Source organism: Salvelinus namaycush, unplaced genomic scaffold (assembly GCF_016432855.1).
Source record: "Salvelinus namaycush isolate Seneca unplaced genomic scaffold, SaNama_1.0 Scaffold516, whole genome shotgun sequence".
Lineage (NCBI taxonomy): Eukaryota > Metazoa > Chordata > Actinopteri > Salmoniformes > Salmonidae > Salvelinus > Salvelinus namaycush.
Genome location: NW_024061216.1, coordinates 83505 through 103897, shown reverse-complemented (window position 1 = coordinate 103897; position 20393 = coordinate 83505). Strand labels below are relative to the sequence as shown.

General features: G+C 45.2%; 1 protein-coding gene across 1 annotated transcript; it reads left to right on the top strand.

Annotated features, from left to right (window-relative positions):
- The first annotated feature begins 403 nt into the window (after positions 1–403).
- Positions 404–20069, top strand: LOC120041723 (transport and Golgi organization protein 1 homolog). The gene is made up of 23 exons (XM_038986587.1): positions 404–1154; positions 1436–1600; positions 1826–1959; positions 9334–9459; positions 9588–9609; positions 9747–9823; positions 9929–10006; positions 10135–10245; positions 10703–10774; positions 10891–10995; positions 11113–11235; positions 11412–11493; positions 12630–12682; positions 12806–12896; positions 12974–13112; positions 13301–13493; positions 13682–13749; positions 14063–14151; positions 14567–14629; positions 17515–17589; positions 17695–17741; positions 18766–19114; positions 19271–20069. Exons 1-23 carry the CDS (start codon positions 404–406, stop codon positions 19528–19530), a joined length of 3273 nt encoding a protein of 1090 aa, XP_038842515.1. The 3' UTR covers positions 19531–20069.
- The last annotated feature ends 324 nt before the right edge of the window (positions 20070–20393 follow it).

Genomic DNA, 20393 nt, shown 5'->3' with positions numbered 1-20393 from the left:
GATTACACCAGAGGAGCCTCCCAAAATTGAAGAACCCAAGGAGTCATTTGGCTGTTCTACTTCCTCTGAGCTAATCTTTGAGGAACCTGTGGACTCTAATTTCAGTGAGGATGCTGTCAAAGTACCTGATGAGGATTCTCAGACGTTGCAGTTTGAGGATGAATCTGAAGAAGGTGACATCGAACCTTCAACACCTCCTGCTGATGATGCGAGTCCCTTTGAACACACTGAGGCTTTAGCAGAGAATCTTACAGAAGATGACAGCCCAGTCCCTAAACAGCTCTCACAGACAGACATGCTCTCAGACTTTTGATAGTAAAATTAACGAATCAGAGCAGAAACAAGCTGTTGAAGAATAGATTTCTCACAAGTAGAGAAGGTCCCAGATCCAAGTAAAAACACAATGGTGAAAGAGAGCCATCAAGAACTCCCCATAGAGGAGGAGGATTCAATACACCTAGAGGGGGAAGAGATTGAGGAAGAGTTGCTAGAGGATGAAAATGCAGTATTGTCTTCATCCAAAACTGAGCACACTGATGAAAATGACACAGAAAGTCTATCTGAATTTGGGCCAGAGCAACCCAATAATTATACACAAACCGATGTTGTATCCAGTGATGTGTTGGATGTGGTCCAACACGACGAGGCTATTGACATAGAACCTGAGGTGCATGAGACTGAAAATGATGCTGAAAGCCACACACCCTCACTTAAAGATAAAGTTCTGGATCCCCTTCCAAACAAAGAGGCGGAATACAGTGACAATGTGTTGAGGCTGACACTATTGCGAGACCGCTGCAAGGAGAAGGATATGGAGCGCCTCCAAAAGATTCTAGGTCCTCAGAACCTCTTTAGGTTGGAGTTCCTGTTTTTTGACCTGGAGCTGAAGGCTGCCCGGCTGTCCCAGACAAACGCCCGTGAGGACATTGAAAAGGTGCTGGAAGCCATTTTGGAAGCCTCTGAAACCCCAATCCTGGATGAGATTGAGAGGATGCTGGATGCCCATGAGAACGCTGACCAGCAGCAGGAGTTTGTTGAGGAAGCTTCCATCTTGGACGACTTCCAGGAATTGGTGTTCACCCTGCGTCAGAAGTACTCAACGGCCAGAAACAGTGCTCCCATGGCAGTGGGCAGTCAACTACACCCTGACACAGGTAATAATGCTTTTTTTCAGTTATTGTTCATGTCAGAGTATAGGAGGATTAAAACCTTTTGTTAAATAAAGATTTGGAAAGTCTCATTCATTGCTAATGACATGATAATAATGCCTGGAGATTTGGTTTGCAGAATAAGCTGTATTTAAGAAATGCCCAAGAAGTACAACAAAGTAAATAGTAATCTGTTGACAGAACAAATACACTTCCTGACAATGCCAGTTAGATTGCAATGCATGAACATTTACTCACTGTTTGAACCTCTCTGAATGTTTCAAAAGATGGGGATATGTCTGATGCGGAGGAAGAGAAGACATTCCTGCACTCTGTGGAGGACACAGACAAGGACAACCTCACTGTGACAGAATCGGGTGAAGAGACTAAGGCACCTGAGAAGCCTGCCCATGAGGGTCACAAGATACCAGATATGGGCATTGAGGAGGATGGTGGGTACTTTAACAGAAACAAAGACAATCAGGCAAGCTCTAAAACTCCAGAAGAAATCCAGAGGGGTCCTCAAACTATTTTGGAAAATACCTTGGACATGGTACTTAGCGTAGACATGGATCACCCTCCCTCAGGTAGGTGTTCATTATACTTCCCTACTTTTGAAATTGTGGTGAGATGTAAACTGTATGCATTAACCTAATTTGCTTGTGCTGTATTTCCAGGATCTCTGGAGTCACCTCCTGTCACTGATTTCCATGAAGATGAGCAGAGTGGTTCATCATTTGTATCAGTGCTAATTTTATCTGGTCGTCTCGTCACCCTGTTTTATGAGTATCTTGGAATATATGGTGTTATGGTAAGTTACTTCATGTATTTCTCTCTTGTGAATGGGCTTTCCTTCCTATTGTAATTGACTAATTGCCTGCATGTAGTGCTTAGGACTCAAGTATTCATACTTATTTTATTATTGCTGGGACAATGCATGTATTATTTTTATTTAGGGGGCGGCATTTGCCATGCTGACAGCGTTACCCAACCCTTCCCCTTTTTTCAACTGGTAGTTGAGTACAGCACCGTTTCCGTTAAATGAAACGTTCCAGAACGTAAAAACGTACTAAATGCAGCCCAGGTTCAGTGATCCTTTCCCATTTTTTAGTTGACTTGTTCTAGTGAAGTGTAGACTGAAGTTAAGTGTCCACAGCCGGTGTTTTGCTTATTGAGTGGGATATAAATGATACCCACGCTCGTTTTACCAGGCTTTGTCATGTTTTGTCTTTCATCATGTCTTGTCCCTGTGCTTCCCTCTGCTGGTCTTATTAGGTTCTTTCCCTCTTTCTCTCTCTCTCTCTCCTCCTCCCTCTCTCCCTCTCCCGCTCTCTCTCTCTATCGTTCCGTTCCTGCTCCCAGCTGTTTCTCATTCTCCTAACGACCTCATTTACTCTTTCACACCTGTCCCCTATTTTGCCCTCTGATTAGAGTCCCTATTTCTCCCTCTGTTTTCCGCTTCTGTCCTTGTCGGATTCTTGTTTGATGTTTGCTGTTCCTGTGTCCTTGTTCCGCCCTGTCGTGTTCTTTGCCTTCTTCAGATGCTGCGTGTGAGCAGGTGTCTATGTCAGCTACGGCCAGTGCCTTCCTGAAGCGACCTGCAGTCTGTGGTCGCGTCTCCAGTCGTTCCTCTCTATTGACGAGAGGATTTCAGTTTCGTGTTTTGGATTGACCATTGATAATATCCAGGAGAATCATTATTTGTTTTATACTGGAATAAAGACTCTGTTACTATTACGTCGCTTTTGGGTCCTCATTCACAAGCATAACAGAAGAATCCGACCAAGAATGGACCCAGCGACTACGGATTCTCGCAACACTGCCGTCGAGTTCCAGGGAGCAATGCTCGGCAGACACGAGCAGGAATTGTCTGCTGCTCGTCATGCCGTTGAGACCCTGGCCGCTCAGGTCTCCGACCTCTCAGGACAGTTTCAGAGTCTTCGTCTCGTGCCACCAGCTACTTCCTGGTCTTCCGAGTCTCCGGAACCTAGGGTTAATAACCCACCATGTTACTCTGGGCAACCCACTGAGTGTCGCTCCTTTCTCACCCAGTGTGAGATTGTGTTCTCTCTCCAGCCCAACACATACTCAAGAGAGAGAGCTCGGATCGCTTACGTCATATCACTCCTTACTGGTCGGGCTCGGGAGTGGGGCACAGCTATCTGGGAGGCAAGGGCTGAGTGTTCTAACGATTATCAGAACTTTAAAGAGGAGATGATACGGGTTTTTGATCGTTCAGTTTTTGGGAAGGAGGCTTCCAGGGCCCTGGCTTCCCTATGTCAAGGTGATCGATCCATAACAGATTACTCTATAGAGTTTCGCACTCTTGCTGCCTCCAGTGACTGGAACGAGCCGGCGTTGCTCGCTCGTTTTCTGGAGGGACTCCACGCTGAGGTTAAGGATGAGATTCTCTCCCGGGAGGTTCCTTCCAGCGTGGACTCTTTGATTGCACTCGCCATCCGCATAGAACGACGGGTAGATCTTCGTCACCGAGCTCGTGGAAGAGAGCTCGCGTTAACGGTGTTCCCCCTCTCCGCATCTCAACCATCTCCTCCCACCGGCTCAGAGACTGAGCCCATGCAGCTGGGAGGTATTCGCATCTCGACTAAGGAGAGGGAACGGAGAATCACCAACCGCCTTTGCCTCTATTGCGGTTCTGCTGGACATTTTGTCATGTCATGTCCAGTAAAAGGCCAGAGCTCATCAGTAAGCGGAGGGCTACTGGTGAGCGCTACTACTCAGGTCTCTCCATCAAGATCCTGTACTACCTTGTCGGTCCATCTACGCTGGACCGGTTCGGCTGCTTCCTGCAGTGCCTTGATAGACTCTGGGGCTGAGGGTTGTTTTATGGACGAAGCATGGGCTCGGAAACATGACATTCCTCTCAGACAGTTAGGGAAGCCCACGCCCATGTTCGCCTTAGATGGTAGTCTTCTCCCCAGTATCAGATGTGAGACACTACCTTTAACCCTCACAGTATCTGGTAACCACAGTGAGACCATTTCCTTTTTGATTTTTCGTTCACCTTTTACACCTGTTGTTTTGGGTCATCCCTGGCTAGTATGTCATAATCCTTCTATTAATTGGTCTAGTAATTCTATCCTATCCTGGAACGTTTCTTGTCATGTGAAGTGTTTAATGTCTGCTATCCCTCCTGTTTCTTCTGTCCCCTCTTCTCAGGAGGAACCTGGTGATTTGACAGGAGTGCCGGAGGAATATCATGATCTGCGCACGGTCTTCAGTCGGTCCAGAGCCAACTCTCTTCCTCCTCACCGGTCGTATGATTGTTGTATTGATCTCCTTCCGGGGACCACTCCTCCTCGGGGTAGACTATACTCTCTGTCGGCTCCCGAACGTAAGGCTCTCGAGGATTATCTGTCTGTTTCTCTCGACGCCGGTACCGTGGTGCCTTCTTCCTCTCCCGCCGGAGCGGGGTTTTTTTTTGTTAAGAAGAAGGACGGTACTCTGCGCCCCTGCGTGGATTATCGAGGGTTGAATGACATAACGGTTAAGAATCGTTATCCGCTTCCCCTTATGTCGTCAGCCTTCGAGATTCTGCAGGGAGCCAGGTTCTTTACTAAGTTGGACCTTCGTAACGCTTACCATCTCGTGCGCATCAGAGAGGGGGACGAGTGGAAAACGGCGTTTAACACTCCGTTAGGGCATTTTGAATACCGGGTTCTGCCGTTCGGTCTCGCTAATGCTCCAGCTGTCTTTCAGGCATTAGTTAATGATGTACTGAGAGACATGCTGAACATCTTTGTTTTCGTTTACCTTGACGATATCCTGATTTTTTCACCGTCACTCGAGATTCATGTTCAGCACGTTCGACGTGTACTCCAGCGCCTTTTAGAGAATTGTCTCTACGTGAAGGCTGAGAAGTGCGCCTTTCATGTCTCCTCTGTCACATTTCTCGGTTCTGTTATTTCCGCTGAAGGCATTCAGATGGATCCCGCTAAGGTCCAGGCTGTCAGCGATTGGCCCGTTCCTAAGTCACGTGTCGAGTTGCAGCGCTTTCTCGGTTTCGCTAATTTCTATCGGCGTTTCATTCGTAATTTCGGTCAAGTGGCTGCTCCTCTCACAGCTCTGACTTCTGTCAAGACGTGCTTTAAGTGGTCCGGTTCCGCCCAGGGAGCTTTTGATCTCCTCAAGAAGCGTTTTACATCCGCTCCTATCCTTGTTACTCCTGACGTCACTAAACAATTTATTGTCGAGGTTGACGCTTCAGAGGTGGGCGTGGGAGCCATTCTGTCCCAGCGCTTCCAGTCTGACGATAAGGTCCATCCTTGCGCTTATTTTTCTCATCGCCTATCGCCATCGGAACGCAACTATGATGTGGGTAACCGCGAACTGCTCGCCATCCGCTTAGCCCTAGGCGAATGGCGACAGTGGTTGGAGGGGGCGACCGTCCCTTTTGTCGTTTGGACTGACCATAAGAACCTTGAGTACATCCGTTCTGCCAAACGACTTAATGCACGTCAAGCTCGTTGGGCGTTGTTTTTCGCTCGTTTCGAGTTCGTGATTTCTTATCGCCCGGGAAATAAGAACACCAAGCCTGATGCCTTATCCCGTCTCTTTAGTTCTTCTGTGGCTTCTACCGACCCCGAGGGGATTCTCCCTGAGGGGCGTGTTGTCGGGTTGACTGTCTGGGGAATTGAGAGACAGGTAAAGCAAGCACTCACTCACACTGCGTCGCCGCGCGCTTGTCCTAGTAACCTTCTGTTCGTTCCTGTCTCTACTCGTCTGGCTGTTCTTCAGTGGGCTCACTCTGCCAAGTTAGCTGGCCACCCCGGCGTTCGGGGTACGCTTGCTTCTATTCGCCAGCGGTTTTGGTGGCCTACTCAGGAGCGTGACACGCGCCGTTTCGTGGCTGCTTGTTCGGACTGCGCGCAGACTAAGTCAGGTAACTCTCCTCCTGCCGGTCGTCTCAGACCGCTTCCCATTCCTTCTCGACCATGGTCTCACATCGCCTTAGACTTTATTACCGGTCTGCCTTCGTCTGCGGGGAAGACTGTGATTCTTACGGTTGTCGATAGGTTCTCTAAGGCGGCACATTTCATTCCCCTCGCTAAGCTTCCTTCCGCTAAGGAGACGGCACAAATCATCATTGAGAATGTGTTCAGAATTCATGGCCTCCCGTTAGACGCCGTTTCAGACAGAGGCCCGCAATTCACGTCACAGTTTTGGAGGGAGTTCTGTCGTTTGATTGGTGCTTCCGTCAGTCTCTCTTCCGGGTTTCATCCCCAGTCTAACGGTCAAGCAGAAAGGGCCAATCAGTCGATTGGTCGCATTTTACGCAGCCTTTCTTTTCGAAACCCTGCGTCTTGGGCAGAACAGCTCCCCTGGGCAGAATACGCTCACAACTCGCTTCCTTCGTCTGCTACCGGGCTATCTCCGTTTCAGAGTAGTCTTGGGTACCAGCCTCCTCTGTTCTCGTCCCAGCTCGCCGAGTCCAGCGTTCCCTCCGCTCAGGCTTTTGTCCAACGTTGTGAGCGCACCTGGAGGAGGGTCAGGTCTGCACTTTGCCGTTACAGGGCGCAGACTGTGAGAGCCGCCAACAAACGTAGGATTAAGAGCCCTAGGTATTGTCGCGGTCAGAGAGTGTGGCTTTCCACTCGTAACCTTCCCCTTACGACAGCTTCTCGCAAGTTGACTCCGCGGTTCATTGGTCCGTTCCGTGTCTCTCAGGTCGTCAATCCTGTCGCTGTGCGACTGCTTCTTCCGCGACATCTTCGTCGCGTCCACCCTGTCTTCCATGTCTCCTGTGTCAAGCCTTTTCTTCGCGCCCCCGTTCGTCTTCCCTCCCCCCCCCCCGTCCTTGTCGAGGGCGCACCTATTTACAAGGTACGGAAGATCATGGACATGCGCTCTCGGGGACGTGGTCACCAGTACTTAGTGGATTGGGAGGGTTACGGTCCTGAGGAGAGGAGTTGGGTTCCATCTCGGGACGTGCTGGACCGTTCGTTGATTGATGATTTCCTCCGTTGCCGCCAGGGTTCCTCCTCGAGTGCGCCAGGAGGCGCTCGGTGAGTGGGGGGGTACTGTCATGTTTTGTCTTTCATCATGTCTTGTCCCTGTGCTTCCCTCTGCTGGTCTTATTAGGTTCTTTCCCTCTTTCTCTCTCTCTCTCTCCTCCTCCCTCTCTCCCTCTCCCGCTCTCTCTCTCTATCGTTCCGTTCCTGCTCCCAGCTGTTTCTCATTCTCCTAACGACCTCATTTACTCTTTCACACCTGTCCCCTATTTTGCCCTCTGATTAGAGTCCCTATTTCTCCCTCTGTTTTCCGCTTCTGTCCTTGTCGGATTCTTGTTTGATGTTTGCTGTTCCTGTGTCCTTGTTCCGCCCTGTCGTGTTCTTTGCCTTCTTCAGATGCTGCGTGTGAGCAGGTGTCTATGTCAGCTACGGCCAGTGCCTTCCTGAAGCGACCTGCAGTCTGTGGTCGCGTCTCCAGTCGTTCCTCTCTATTGACGAGAGGATTTCAGTTTCGTGTTTTGGATTGACCATTGATAATATCCAGGAGAATCATTATTTGTTTTATACTGGAATAAAGACTCTGTTACTATTACGTCGCTTTTGGGTCCTCATTCACATGCATAACAGGCTTTGTGCGTTTTGCTTAGAAAGTAATCACGTTCATAACTCTAAAAGGAGGCTAGTAGACATGTTGTTGGCGAAGCAGAGCCAGCATTGGCAAGCTAACCTTCAAGCTTAGGTTACAGTAGCTAGAAAGATAGGTACATATTGTCCTCTCCTGGGTAAAGAGAACCACGATGAAGGATCCTCTCCAGTAGTCGACTGTCTTGTTTTGCACACTTTGTACAAAATAATAAAATGCAGTACTACAGGATATTTCTTAACGTAGCTCTTTATTAGCTAGCTATAACTGGCATGTTCACGTATCGCCAACCAGGATCAAACTGACCATGACCTAACCATTTGGGTGGTCTTAACCAATCATAGCACAGTATGATATGGCGGTAAAATGCATCCAATTATAATTCAGTATGTTTACACATATGAATATTACAGTCGACTACGTTGATCAGTTGGTGAAATGAGGATTTTAGGGTTTATGCAAACGAGTTGCATTGCAAGTCACAAGCCAAACTAACTAGATAGCCAGCTCAACTGTCAAAGTAACGTACAGTAGCGATGGATTCGGAAGAAACAACATCTTTACCCACTTTGCCCCTGATGACAGAATCTGATCAACTGCCTGTCTTATACTTCGATATGTAAGTAGTTGGCTACAATATAGCTAGCTGGCTAGTCAAGTCTTAGGCCGCCATATGGCTGGCTAGCTAGGCTACATTGAAACTGAATCTTGTTGGCAACTTCATTGTCTTGGGGAATGATTTTGTCCAACAATACCTAATGCATTTCCCAAATAGCTGCAGCCTAGAATGGATCACTTAATTGCTCTTTTAGTTGATTTTGTTCAAAGTGGAAGTTGTCTGTCCTCTTCCTCATTAAAAATATGTCTCACTTTCCAGACTAGCAGTATCCGTTCTTCCTATATCTGGGTCTAAGATAGAGAGGTGCCTTCAAGTTGTTGAATTTTGCTTTGACAGCTTCCCCTTACATAACTATCACTTGAGGTTACATGCCATTAAAATCTACATGTGGCTCATGTCCAGTGATATGTTATGTAATCATCTGTTTTGTTTATTGGACATTTTACAGGGTGAAAATCTACATGATGCAATCTTTTGCACTCTAAATCCACATAGGCCTAAGGCTTGTTAGTTAGATCCACTCTGTGGTGATTAATTTAGCTAATCCCTGAATTTCACTGAGCGACTGCGATGGAAGTTCTGTATTGTGCAAAGGTCACCATGGTTGGACAGTGGTAGGGCCCCAGTCCAATCCATTCCCCATTAATTACATAAGGTCAAGGCAAATCCTCTCTCTATTGATTTTGATCAACAACTAGGTTATAGGCTACATCTATTTCTAAACCCACCTTGATTTGATCTGAAGATATGCCTCTGCATTGACTGAGAGGGTGCTCAGTGGGATAACCATTAGCCATGCTTGTAAACAGAACACTGGAATGCCTGATGGTTTAGTTCAATGTTTTTAACATCACTTATTTTCTTTTGTCATCTCAGCCCAGCTATTACCCAACTTATTTGCTAAGCCTGACATGTGCTGTAGTAACACTGATTGGACCTGTCTCTCCCCAGATGGTCACCAGCCTGCCAGAGCACTGGAAGCCAGGTCCAGACTTCTACGGCGTGTCCTGTGAACCCGTGCTGATCACTGCAGGTGCCGGGGTCATCGGCTTCCTCTTCTGGAGGAGCATTCTATCTGTAAGTCGTTGTTGCACAGTTACTGCTTTCATAATTTCATCATCTGATTGCTTTATGTTATTCTATGATGTATTGTATGCTACCGTTGAGGAGGCTGTTTGCTGCCACTTTTCTTTTCCTTCTCACAGGTCAAAAGCAAGTCATATCTAAGTAAGTTCTTCTCTCTGGCTATTTAGGGTGCATAGTGAATCCTCATTCATATTGCTTACAGGCTGGTGTTCTTGTCATGTGTAAACCATGTCTGATTTCATACTCTTGTCATGGTTTTTATTTCGCTACTGAAAAAGAAATGGTGGACAGGATGAAAAAGCTTGAACAAGAGAAGAAGGAGATACTCCAAAAGGTCGCTGAACTGCAGCAACAGGTAAGTTGCAGAGACTTTTCACTGACTAAGATCCAGACTTTTGAGTTCAATGTGAATTAAGGTACATAATGTTTTGACAGTATATTTCTACTGGGTTCCCCTCAGGGCGAAGAACTTAAAGAAAAGCAAAAGCTGTCTGAAAAATCTGCCACTTTATCTCTGGAGAAGATCCAGGAATTGGAGGTGAGTCTCTAAGAAATATTATCTTGATCACATGTCATTGTCATGCTGACAATTATTAGATTTTTTATTATTTTTTTCTTCTCCATAGTGTTTAAATTGACTAAGCATTTTCTTTTTCTGTCCAATAGAATATTGTGCAAGAGATGGAGAGACAAAATGAGCGCCTGGACAAGGAAAATAACTTACACGCCATATCCTTTGACAAAGAGCGGGCCAATACTGCGAAACATGAAGATATGGTGAGTAGTATTGAGCGATTTAGCTGTAATTAAAATGTTTCAGAACAACCAATTCTCTGACGTCGGTTCAATTATTTGAATTCCATTAAGTTAGTTTATTATGTGAGCTCAATGTGCCGTTTCTCTAGAGAGAAATCAAATCAAGCACATACTTCGGGACGTTGTAGTTTTCAACAGGAGAATAAATATTCCACATAGTTTAGTGCAGAAAATGTGGTAATTGACTAAAATGACCACAATCCATTGCACCTACAGCTGCATGGACTTGCGCGGGCAGACAGAGAGAAAGGGACAGCCTGCAAATGAGAGAGAGAGACACCCTAGAGAGCAGTTGCTTTCGTGATGTAGACAGCATAGGCAGCTACTATTAGCCAGCTACTATCCTAAATAGGATGGCTCGTTGATGAGGACAGAGAAAGATGGTTGTCATTATGCTAATCATTATCTTTGCCCATAGATGTCCGAAATGGACAAAACCATTGAGAAGTTGAAGCGCAGCAAGAAGAAGACCCAGGATGCACTGTCGAAGGTATAGGTCATATAAGTGAACAGGCCCAATGAAAATATGTCAAATATATTAACATTGCAACAATCAAATGTAAAGTGTTTATTTCCTTTTAATTATCCTTATCATTGAATCTGTAGTCTACCATTCTGATGGATGAAGCCAAGCTCCGCGAAGATGCCCGGAATGTCCAGGTCCAGGTTCTGGAGAAGGATATTGCCACCCTGAAGGAGGAGAACCTCTCGGTGAGTACCAATATGGAACAACGATTCACACTTTAAGCCTCATGACATTGTGTAGGACTCATTGGCCATGCAGGGCCTGCATTGCACCGTCCTGATGCCCTAATTTCCTTGTTACAGCTGCACCATGCTGCCAAGTTGTGGGAGGAGAAGCACAGGGAGACAAGCGAGCAGATCAAAGTCTACCAGAAGTCCCAGAAAGACCTGGAGGATTCCCTCCTTCAGAAGGACCACAACGTTGAGTTTTTTTTACACGTTACGATATTGTTACACACATCAATTCCTGTTCACACGTTCTCAAATGCACCCTGATGACAAAGAAACATGTCACCTGTATTATGTTCCAAAAAAATACTTCTTGACTGATTCCAGGGGAAAAGTGTAATGTATCAATTGGTGGTTCTCAATCTCTCTGGCAGGTTCTATCTGACCTGCTAGGAGACCTGGAGGCCTGCGATGACCTGAAAGGTGGAGTTGTTGCTAACGGGGTAGCCTCTAACGGTAAGTCACCTGACACGGTGTCCTAATCAGAGGAGGCTGGTGGGAGGAGCTATAGGAGGACGGGCTCCTTGTAATGGCTGGAATGGAACCAAATACATGGAAACAGTGTGCTTGACTCCGTTCCATTTATGCCTTTATAGTGAGCCAGTCCTTCTATAGCTCCTCCCACCAGCCTTCTCTGATTAGGATACTGTCATGTGATTTGGTCTTATGTAGCAAAATTTGAAATTGTGTTTTTTTTTACATTGGATTAAAGTAGAGACTCGGAGCATCAAAATGGTATATCATACACTACAGTTGAGGAACAATGGGAAAGTAATTCTGCTTTGAAAGTTGATAAACTTGTAACCCATACTGGAGAGCTCTTCTTTGTCTATACCCATTCAGCATTGTTCACACATATTGTTAGCTAGCTAACAATATGCTTTATTTTGCAATGAGAAAACGACTTTCTGACAAAATTAGAAACTTATATCTGAAAATGGTTTCCCTTAGTTTGAAGATGTATTCTGGAGACAGGTGCTTTATACAACAGCCTTCTATGTGTTCTATTTTCGACTGCCTCTGCATATTTGCAATCAAACCACAGAATTTTCTCCATCTCCTTAGCTATCATACTCTGCTTCCACCGGACAGTCCACTGATTTCAAAACTTGGGTCTCCTAAAAGTGGAGAGCATCTTTCAAAAAAGCTGCATTAGAAAGGGTTACTTACACATACTGAGAAGCTCATGTTATAGATTGTTGTCCTGATTTATGTTGGGAATGGGTGGTATTGTATAGTGGAATGTAAAGCACTATTTATTTAGCGTGCTACATGGCAGACCAATCCGAACTCGTTTCATGGCGCGTCCAGCTCATCCATTATCTCAGCCAATCATGGCTAGAGGGAAGGTTCCTTCCTTTTTCCGTGGCTAAACTAACTCTGCTCATAGTTGACCATTTTTATTCGTATTTACGGATGGCATGCAAGTTTGTTATTAAGGCACATGGAAGTTCACGTACCAGAAGGCATTTTGCCCCCAAAAACGCATTTTGATAGTTATACATTCAAATGCCTCTCCTGTGAAGTATTGACGCACGACATACGCCTACTTTCCTGAAACGTGTCACTGTGTTTACAATTATTTGTTTCAGACAAGCAGACCATCATCCAAAACCGCCATAAGCAAATGATGGATGTCTCTCGGGTAAGACTGAGTTCTTTCTTGAACGGACCCAGATTTCTGTGTACCTGAAGGCAGGTAAAACTTGTGCTCAGAACCAAGAAGTGTGTCAACTCTTCCACTAACTGTTGGAAGAACTTTCCACAGGTCCAGACCACTCTGTCTGTTGTGGAGGAAGAGCGCGATCGCTTCATGACCAAGCTGCTGAACGAAGAGAAGTCCAGGAATGAGCTGGAAGGTATGTCCCAGCAACTAGAATTTGATATGCATCACTGCCTTTTCTCTCTCAACACTATCAACTTGTTTTCACCACAGAGCAATTTCAGAAGCTGGAGCATGACATCTTGTTGGTGAAAAGTGACAAGAACCACCTGGAGAACCAGTACAAGACCCTGCAGCAGAAGAATGACATCATGACAGAGATGTACCAGCAGAAGGAGAACGCTTTGCAGCAGTAAGTGGAATCAGAAGCAGTGCAGTTCATGTGTTAATACCATAGTAGGGTTTGTTCTCCATGGTTCCACAACATGTAAAAAAAAAAAAACATTTTTCCTTGTCTTTTACTGTATTATTTTACTCTGAGGTTTGAGTTTTTCAAATGGTCTTTAAATAGTTTGATTTAATTTGTGTGTCGCCTTACAGGAAGCTGACCAAGGAGGAGTTTGAGCGCCCCAACAGGGAAGACCGGCTGACGGAGATGGATGGCAAGGCCCTAGAGGAGGAGGTCAAGGTGTGTAGGCAGCGCGTTAAGGAGATCCAGGACGAGCTGAAATGGACCGAGAAGTTCTACAAAGCTCAGATCATTGAGCAGGAGCAGAAATCTCACGAGAACTGGGTTTGTACAATACAACTTTATTAGTCCATTTGTTAAAGAAACAACAAATGTCTCATTTCTCAACCCCCATCGATGGCACATACATTAGGATCAGGATTTTTTTTTTTAAGTCTTCTGTTTGGCCAGTCATTTGTAAGGTGAATTTAGTCCATAACAGGAGATTTTAAATGTCTCTTCGTTCTCTCTAGGTGATTGCACGCGCCGCAGAGCGAGCTCTGTTCGACGAGAAGAAGGAAACAACTAACATTCGTAACTTGTGAGTGCAACACTAATACAACAGACTCAATTGGGCTATACCAAAGCAGGGCTCACCTATTGCTCACTCAAAATGGAGACAGGCAGATCCTTTGATTTGGTTTATTTTTGGTCAATCTCACATTTACTTTTTGAATTAGTCATAATAGTAAAGTAAAAAGAGGCACATTGTGAACCAAAGGTTGCACTGCCAAGTCGAAGGGCCACAAATGCAAGTGTTTTGGTCACAGTTTTGCAATGCAGTAAGCTGTATTAGTCTAGATTTGGAGGTACAGTATTGAGAATCTAAATGCCTGTTCTCTTTTTCACCCTAGACTGACTGACATGTCCAGCAACCTGAAGGAGCTCTGTAGGCCTCTGTTCAAGCCCACCCCTGGGATGGCTCCCATGCCTCTCCGACGAGGTAAGAACCAATCCTCAGTTCACGTTATTTAGTACTGGCACGTCTGGGGTGCATTCAGAAAAGGCAAAATCGTCAGAACATAACTTGCAGGTAGAAATGAAATGAATAGGGCTGATATGACTCTATTCTTGAGGACAGAGAATCATATTTCTATCTGAACGTTCTGTAACGTTCCTGACCATTTCTATTGTCTTGTCGGTTGGATATCATCTGTGACTGCGTTTCAAATTAGATCTTGGACTTTTTGACTGTCTGATACCTCATCTGCTGTTTGACGTCCACCCTCTGAAATGCATGTTTTCCTGGGGTTTTGATTTGAATTCCTTGTAGCTGGTCCAATGTGGAGAGACTGAGAGTGGTATTTGGCTGAGTGTTTTGTTGTTAAATGGTTTTGCTAAACAGGTGATTCGTACAGGCCCTGTAAGAAGTTCACGGGTGCCCCCCCCTCCCCCTGTGGGGCGAAGGAACAAGCCCTACCGTGAGTCTCCTGAACCCACGCCCCGGACAGCCTTGGCCCTGATTGGCCGAGCAGTACCATCCCTCAGCCAATCAACCACCCCCCCCTTGTTCACCCTTGTATGCCCTGACTCCCCGCTTCTTTTTCACCTTTCCTTTTTCCCTGTCTTTACCTCCGCTGTGGTGTTCCAATAATTTCCCTTATTTTTCTTCCTACTGCTCTCATCCTGCTCCTAGTTGGTACCCATTTGACCTTTTCCTCTTCCTCATGTTTGTCTTCTAATTACGTCCTCTCTGATTTTCGAAGACATTCTTTCCTGTCTCTTTCACTGCCATCTTTTCTCCCTCTACTGCCATACCCATCTTTCTCACCTGTGTTTGCGTGTCCAGACGATCCAGAATGTTCCCATGCCTTCGTTTGCTTTCACAATTTGGAATAACCGCTCTTGCATCCCTCTTGCTCTTTCAGTACTATGGTGGTGTTTTTGTTGTGTTCAGCTGTTGTGAGATCATATGTGTGTGGCAACTCGTTAGGTTACTAAAGCTTCAGCCTTTGCTTTCCCTTGTGGGATTACTGCATTCCATACATTTGTATATATATATATATTTAAAATATACACTACCGTTCAAAAGTTTGGGGTCACTTAGAAATGTCCTTTATTTTTCAAATTGATCAGAAATACAGTGTATACATTAATGTTGTAAATGACTATTGTAGCTGGAAACGGCTTTTATTTTTTTAATGGAATATCTACATGGGCGTACAGAGGCCCATTATCACCAACCATCACTCCTGTGTTCCAATGGCACGTTGTTAGCTAATCCAAGTTTATCATTTTAAAAGGCTAATTGATCTTTAGAAAACCCTTTTGCAAGTATGTTAGCACAGCTGAAAACTGTCCTGATTTAAAGAAGCAATAAAATTGGCCTCCTTTTAGACTAGTTGAGTATATGGAGTATCAGCATTTGTGGGTTCGATTACAGGCTCAAAATGGCCAGAAACAAAGCACTTTCTTCTGAATCTCGTCAGTCTATTCTTGTTCTGAGAAATGAAGGCTATTCCTTGTGAGAAATTGCCAAGACACTGAATATCTCGCACAACGCTGTGTACTACTCTCTTCACAAAACAGCGCAAACTGGCTCTAACCAGAATAGAAAGAGGAGTGGGAGGCCCCGGTTCACAACTGAGCAAGAGGACAAGTACATTAGTGTCTAGTTTGAGAAACAGACGCCTCACACGTTGAGGAACTGGCAACTTCATTAAATAGTACCCGCAAAACACCAGTCTCAACGTCAACAGTGAAGAGGCGACACCGGGATGCTGGCCTTTCAGAAGAAAAGTCTTTGTTTCTGGCCATTTTGAGCCTGTAATCGAACCACGCAGCCGTTATACTGCTCAGAAAGGAGACACGTTCTGTCTCCTAGAGATGAACGTAATCCTAACCGACTTGCCAAAACTATAGTTTGTAAACAAGAAATTTGTGGAGTGGTTGAAAAACTATTTTTAATGACTCCAACCTAACTGTATGTAAACTTCCGACTTCAACTGTATATACACATACACACAGTACCAGTCAGAAGTTTGGACACACCTACTCATTCTAGGGTTTTTCTTTATTTTTACTATTTTCTACATTGTAGAATCATAGTGAAGACATCAAAACTATGAAACAACACATATTGAATCATGTAATAACCAAAAGTGTTAAACAAATCAAAATATATTTGAGATTCTTTAAAGTAGCCTCCCTTTGACTTGATGACAGCTTTGCACACTCTTGGCATTCTCTCAACCAGCTTCACCTGAAATGCTTTTCCAACAGTCTTGAAGGAGTTCCCACATGCTGTGCTCTTGTTTGCTGCTTTTCCTACACTCTGGGGTCCAACTCATCCCAAACCATCTCAATTGGGTTGAGGTCGGGTGATTATGGAGGCCAGGCCATCTGATGCAGCACTCATCACTCTCCTTGGTCAAATAACCCTCACACAGCCTGGATGTGTGTTGGGTCATTGTCCTGTTGAAAAACAAATGATAGTCCCACTAAGCGCAAACCAGATGGGATGGCGTATCACTGCAGAATTTTAGTAGTGGTTTCTTCGCAGCAATTCAACCATGAAGGCCTGATTCACGTGGTCTCCTCTGAACAGTTGATGTTGAGATGTGTCTGTTACTTGAACTCTGAAGCATTTATTTGGGCTGGTAACTCTAATGAACTTATCCTCTGCAGCAGAGGTAACTCTTGGTCTTTCCCGTGGCGTTTCTCATGAGAGCCAGTTTTATCATAGAGCTTGATGGTTTTTGCGACTGCACTTAAAGAAACTTTAAAAGTTCTTGAAATTTTCCAGATTGACTGATCTTCATGTCTTAAAGTAATGGACTGTCGTTTCTTTTTGCTTCTTTGAGCTGTTCTTGCCATAATATGGACTTAGCCCTATTTGGTAAAAGACCATCTTCTTTATACCACCCCTACCTTGTCACAACACAACTGATTGGCTCAAACGCATTAAGAAGCAAAGAAATTCCACAAATTTAACTTTTAACAAGGCACACCTGTTAATTGAAATGCATTCCAGGTGACTACCTCATGAAGCTGGTTGAGAGAATGCCAAAAGTGTGCAAAGCTGTCATCAAGGCAAAGGGTGGCTTCTTTGAAGAATCTCAAATATTCTGATACTGGTACTTCTAGTTCTGGAAGAATAATATCCTACCATGACATGACCAAACATTTTCCTCGGACTGCAAATAGACCAGACTTTGCTATAAATAGATGGTAGCATGAACCAGTAACGTGGTCTAGAGTCAGGTGCCTAATGACAACCAGGAGAGCCAAGGTTAGCATTCTAGAAGATTTGAGAATATTGCAGTGTTTTACGTTGATGTATCACCGTGTATTTATTGTCCAACAGGACCACGACCTCACTCTGACCCTCACGGCCGCCGTTACTCTCCGTACCACAAACACCCAGTGGCTGCTAGACCTGGTAGGGATTGTATTTTTTGTCAATGAGGTTTGATGTGGTATTATTCCCTAATCGAGCCCTTATCCTATATCTCCTCTAATCATTCTTCCCTTTGTTCCTCCACAGACACCATGGCCCCACGTACATCCTCACCAAGCAATCTGGGCAGCTCGGTAAGTTTCAGTCAATTTGAGACAATGTGCATCTCTCCCCCCTGTTCCTCCATCATGTGGGTGTGTTTGCACTAAACAGACCGCTCCACTAGAGTCACAGGCTGAGGCCCAGGCCTCCACAGAGAACCCAGAGGCAGTGAGTATTATGTTCGAGGCAGCGGTGGCAGGGATGCGGATGTGTGTGTGAGCATGCTTACCCCAGCCGTGGATCAGTGGCTGGAGTGGCAGTCAGCTGGGTAGTGGCGTCACATGGTTGTCAGACTTAACATTGCTGACTGGATTCTGACATGCGTGGTTGCTTGTTTTAAGGCGCTTACTAACGGCTGCGGTAAACTGAACATTTCTGCCTACCGTGTGTAGATGCCAGCGGTCCCGGTTGTTGTCAGCTCGGCGGTTGTGATTAAAACATAGTTTGGTTGGTTGGTTGGCGAGAAGAACTCTGCTCATTGGTCAACCATGCATATTTTGAAGCCTTGAGCGTAGAGCCAGCGCCGCCGCTCACTGGAGTGAGTACCACGAATGGCGCCACTTGCGAAACTGCTTGCGTTTTGCCGCCCTACTCCCATTGAAGTCTGAAGACCTTTGCCGCTTCCCGTGGCCCGTCTGTAAGCTCCTTTTATATTTTCCCTATATTACAACACCCTCCCTCTGACCCCCATTGAATGAATTGGTGACACTGTTCCACAAAGCCATAACTTCAGCACAACTACCTGATGGATATCTCAAATGTGTTATCATTTAAAGCTGTGTGTGTTTGAGGTTAATGCTTTGTGGAAACGGTCCTGATTCTGAATCAGTGTGTGGAACTTGGTCGTGTGATTCTTGTGGGACTGTGTAACTTGACTTATTATTGTGGGATATTGTTGTCTTTCTCACCAGTGCATAATTGTTTGTTTTGTTCTAACCTAACCAAACTGTTTGAATCAGATGAAAGGGTCTCTCATTGTTGGTGCCAGCAGCAGGGCTACAAGCACAATGGACCTATTGCTATTCTTTGTTTTAATATTTTTTTGTGTTCCTCCAGAACTCTCGACCTCAGGGTCCTGGCTCCCTGCTAGTCTCTCCCATCAGCTCCCCCCTCGACTCAAGCCTCAGACCAGTCATCAGCCATCCCTCCGGACACTGCCACCGTCCCCTTCCCGGACCACACCACATCCCTCCTCCCCCACCCTTCATGCCTCCCGTGTACCGACCAGACAACGGACACTCAGGCATGATGCCTCCTGGACCCCCACCGCCTAACGGACACCCGCCTGGTCCAATGATACCACCCGGACATCGGCCTCCACCTCCTGGTGCTTACGGTCCCTCTTCCCCACACAACCGGTACCTTCCTCCACCTCCTCACTATGGACCGGTGCCTCCTCCATTCGGTAGGTGGTGAATTCTGGCCGCCAACTTTTATCTCAAGTTGAGTCTTTGCTATTAGTATTTCAGTTGTGGTTAGCAATGCTATTGTTATGTTGGTACTACAGTGTTATATTTGTATGTTCATTTTTCCTTCTACCTTCCTATGGCCCGACCCATAGGACCCCCACATACCTACGTGCACTATGGACCACTTGATCACTCCATCCCACTCCGACACCTGCCCCCTGGGGTGGCCCCATTCCCTCTTCATGTCGGCCCCAAAGACTTCCCTGTGCAGCCACAGGTCCCACATGGCCATGACTCTTCAGTGGGCCCCCAGCCCGACGCTGGCCCCCAGGGCCAGGGGCAAGACTACAGCTCCCAGCAGGCAACAGCTGCCCCCCATGACTCAGTCAGCTCTGCCATGGCAGAGCCTTAGACACCTGCCAACCGTTAACGACCTGGCTACATTTAATCAACCACGATTCATCTCTTTATTTTTTCCTTTTTGTTTTTAATATGCTGAAAATAAATATCATATGATATACTTGCAAACAACAGAAGTATCTAAAAAGTTAGTGTTCCTATTAAAGCATCAGAAAATCAATGTCTTATGTTTCGTGTCTGAAATGTAATAACGACTTGAAGAGGAGTAGAACTGAGGCTTGTTACTCTGCAAGTCCTATTGTGCAATAACATTTCTATTGTATGACTGAGGATTTTAAGTTTTTGAAAGGGTATTATGTTGATTTTGTATTCATTTCACAATGTTATCATGGTTTCCTGTGGAAATTATTGAAAATAAATGGACCCCAAGCTTTTGGGTTGCTTGATCGATCATTTCAGAAGTACCATATTATCTTAACTCTTCCCCAAACTCTCTTCAGAATGAACTGAAAAGGAAAGTTGTGTAAGTTGAAAGTCAAAGATGTATTTGCTGTTCTTAGGATATTTTATTAATAAAACTGGTAAAAGGTACTGCAGTTGTCTATTGTTCATATGAAGCATATGACAACTTTTGTGATCCATTTTAGTTTGAAAGGAAATGTCTGACAGTGCATTTTGTTTTGTATGGGTAGTTGTATTACATGTGAAAAGCCAGTAATCACCCACTAACTGAACACCTGTCATATGACCTTCACATTTGTTTCTTTTTTTGTTCTTATGTTACATCAGGGATGCATCACATTTATCTATTTATTTTCAATAAAAAGAAAATAACAACAAAAAATTGCACGTGACTAAAGACTATTTGCATTAAATGTATATCATTGCATGCTTTGGTTAGAAATGTTTTACTCT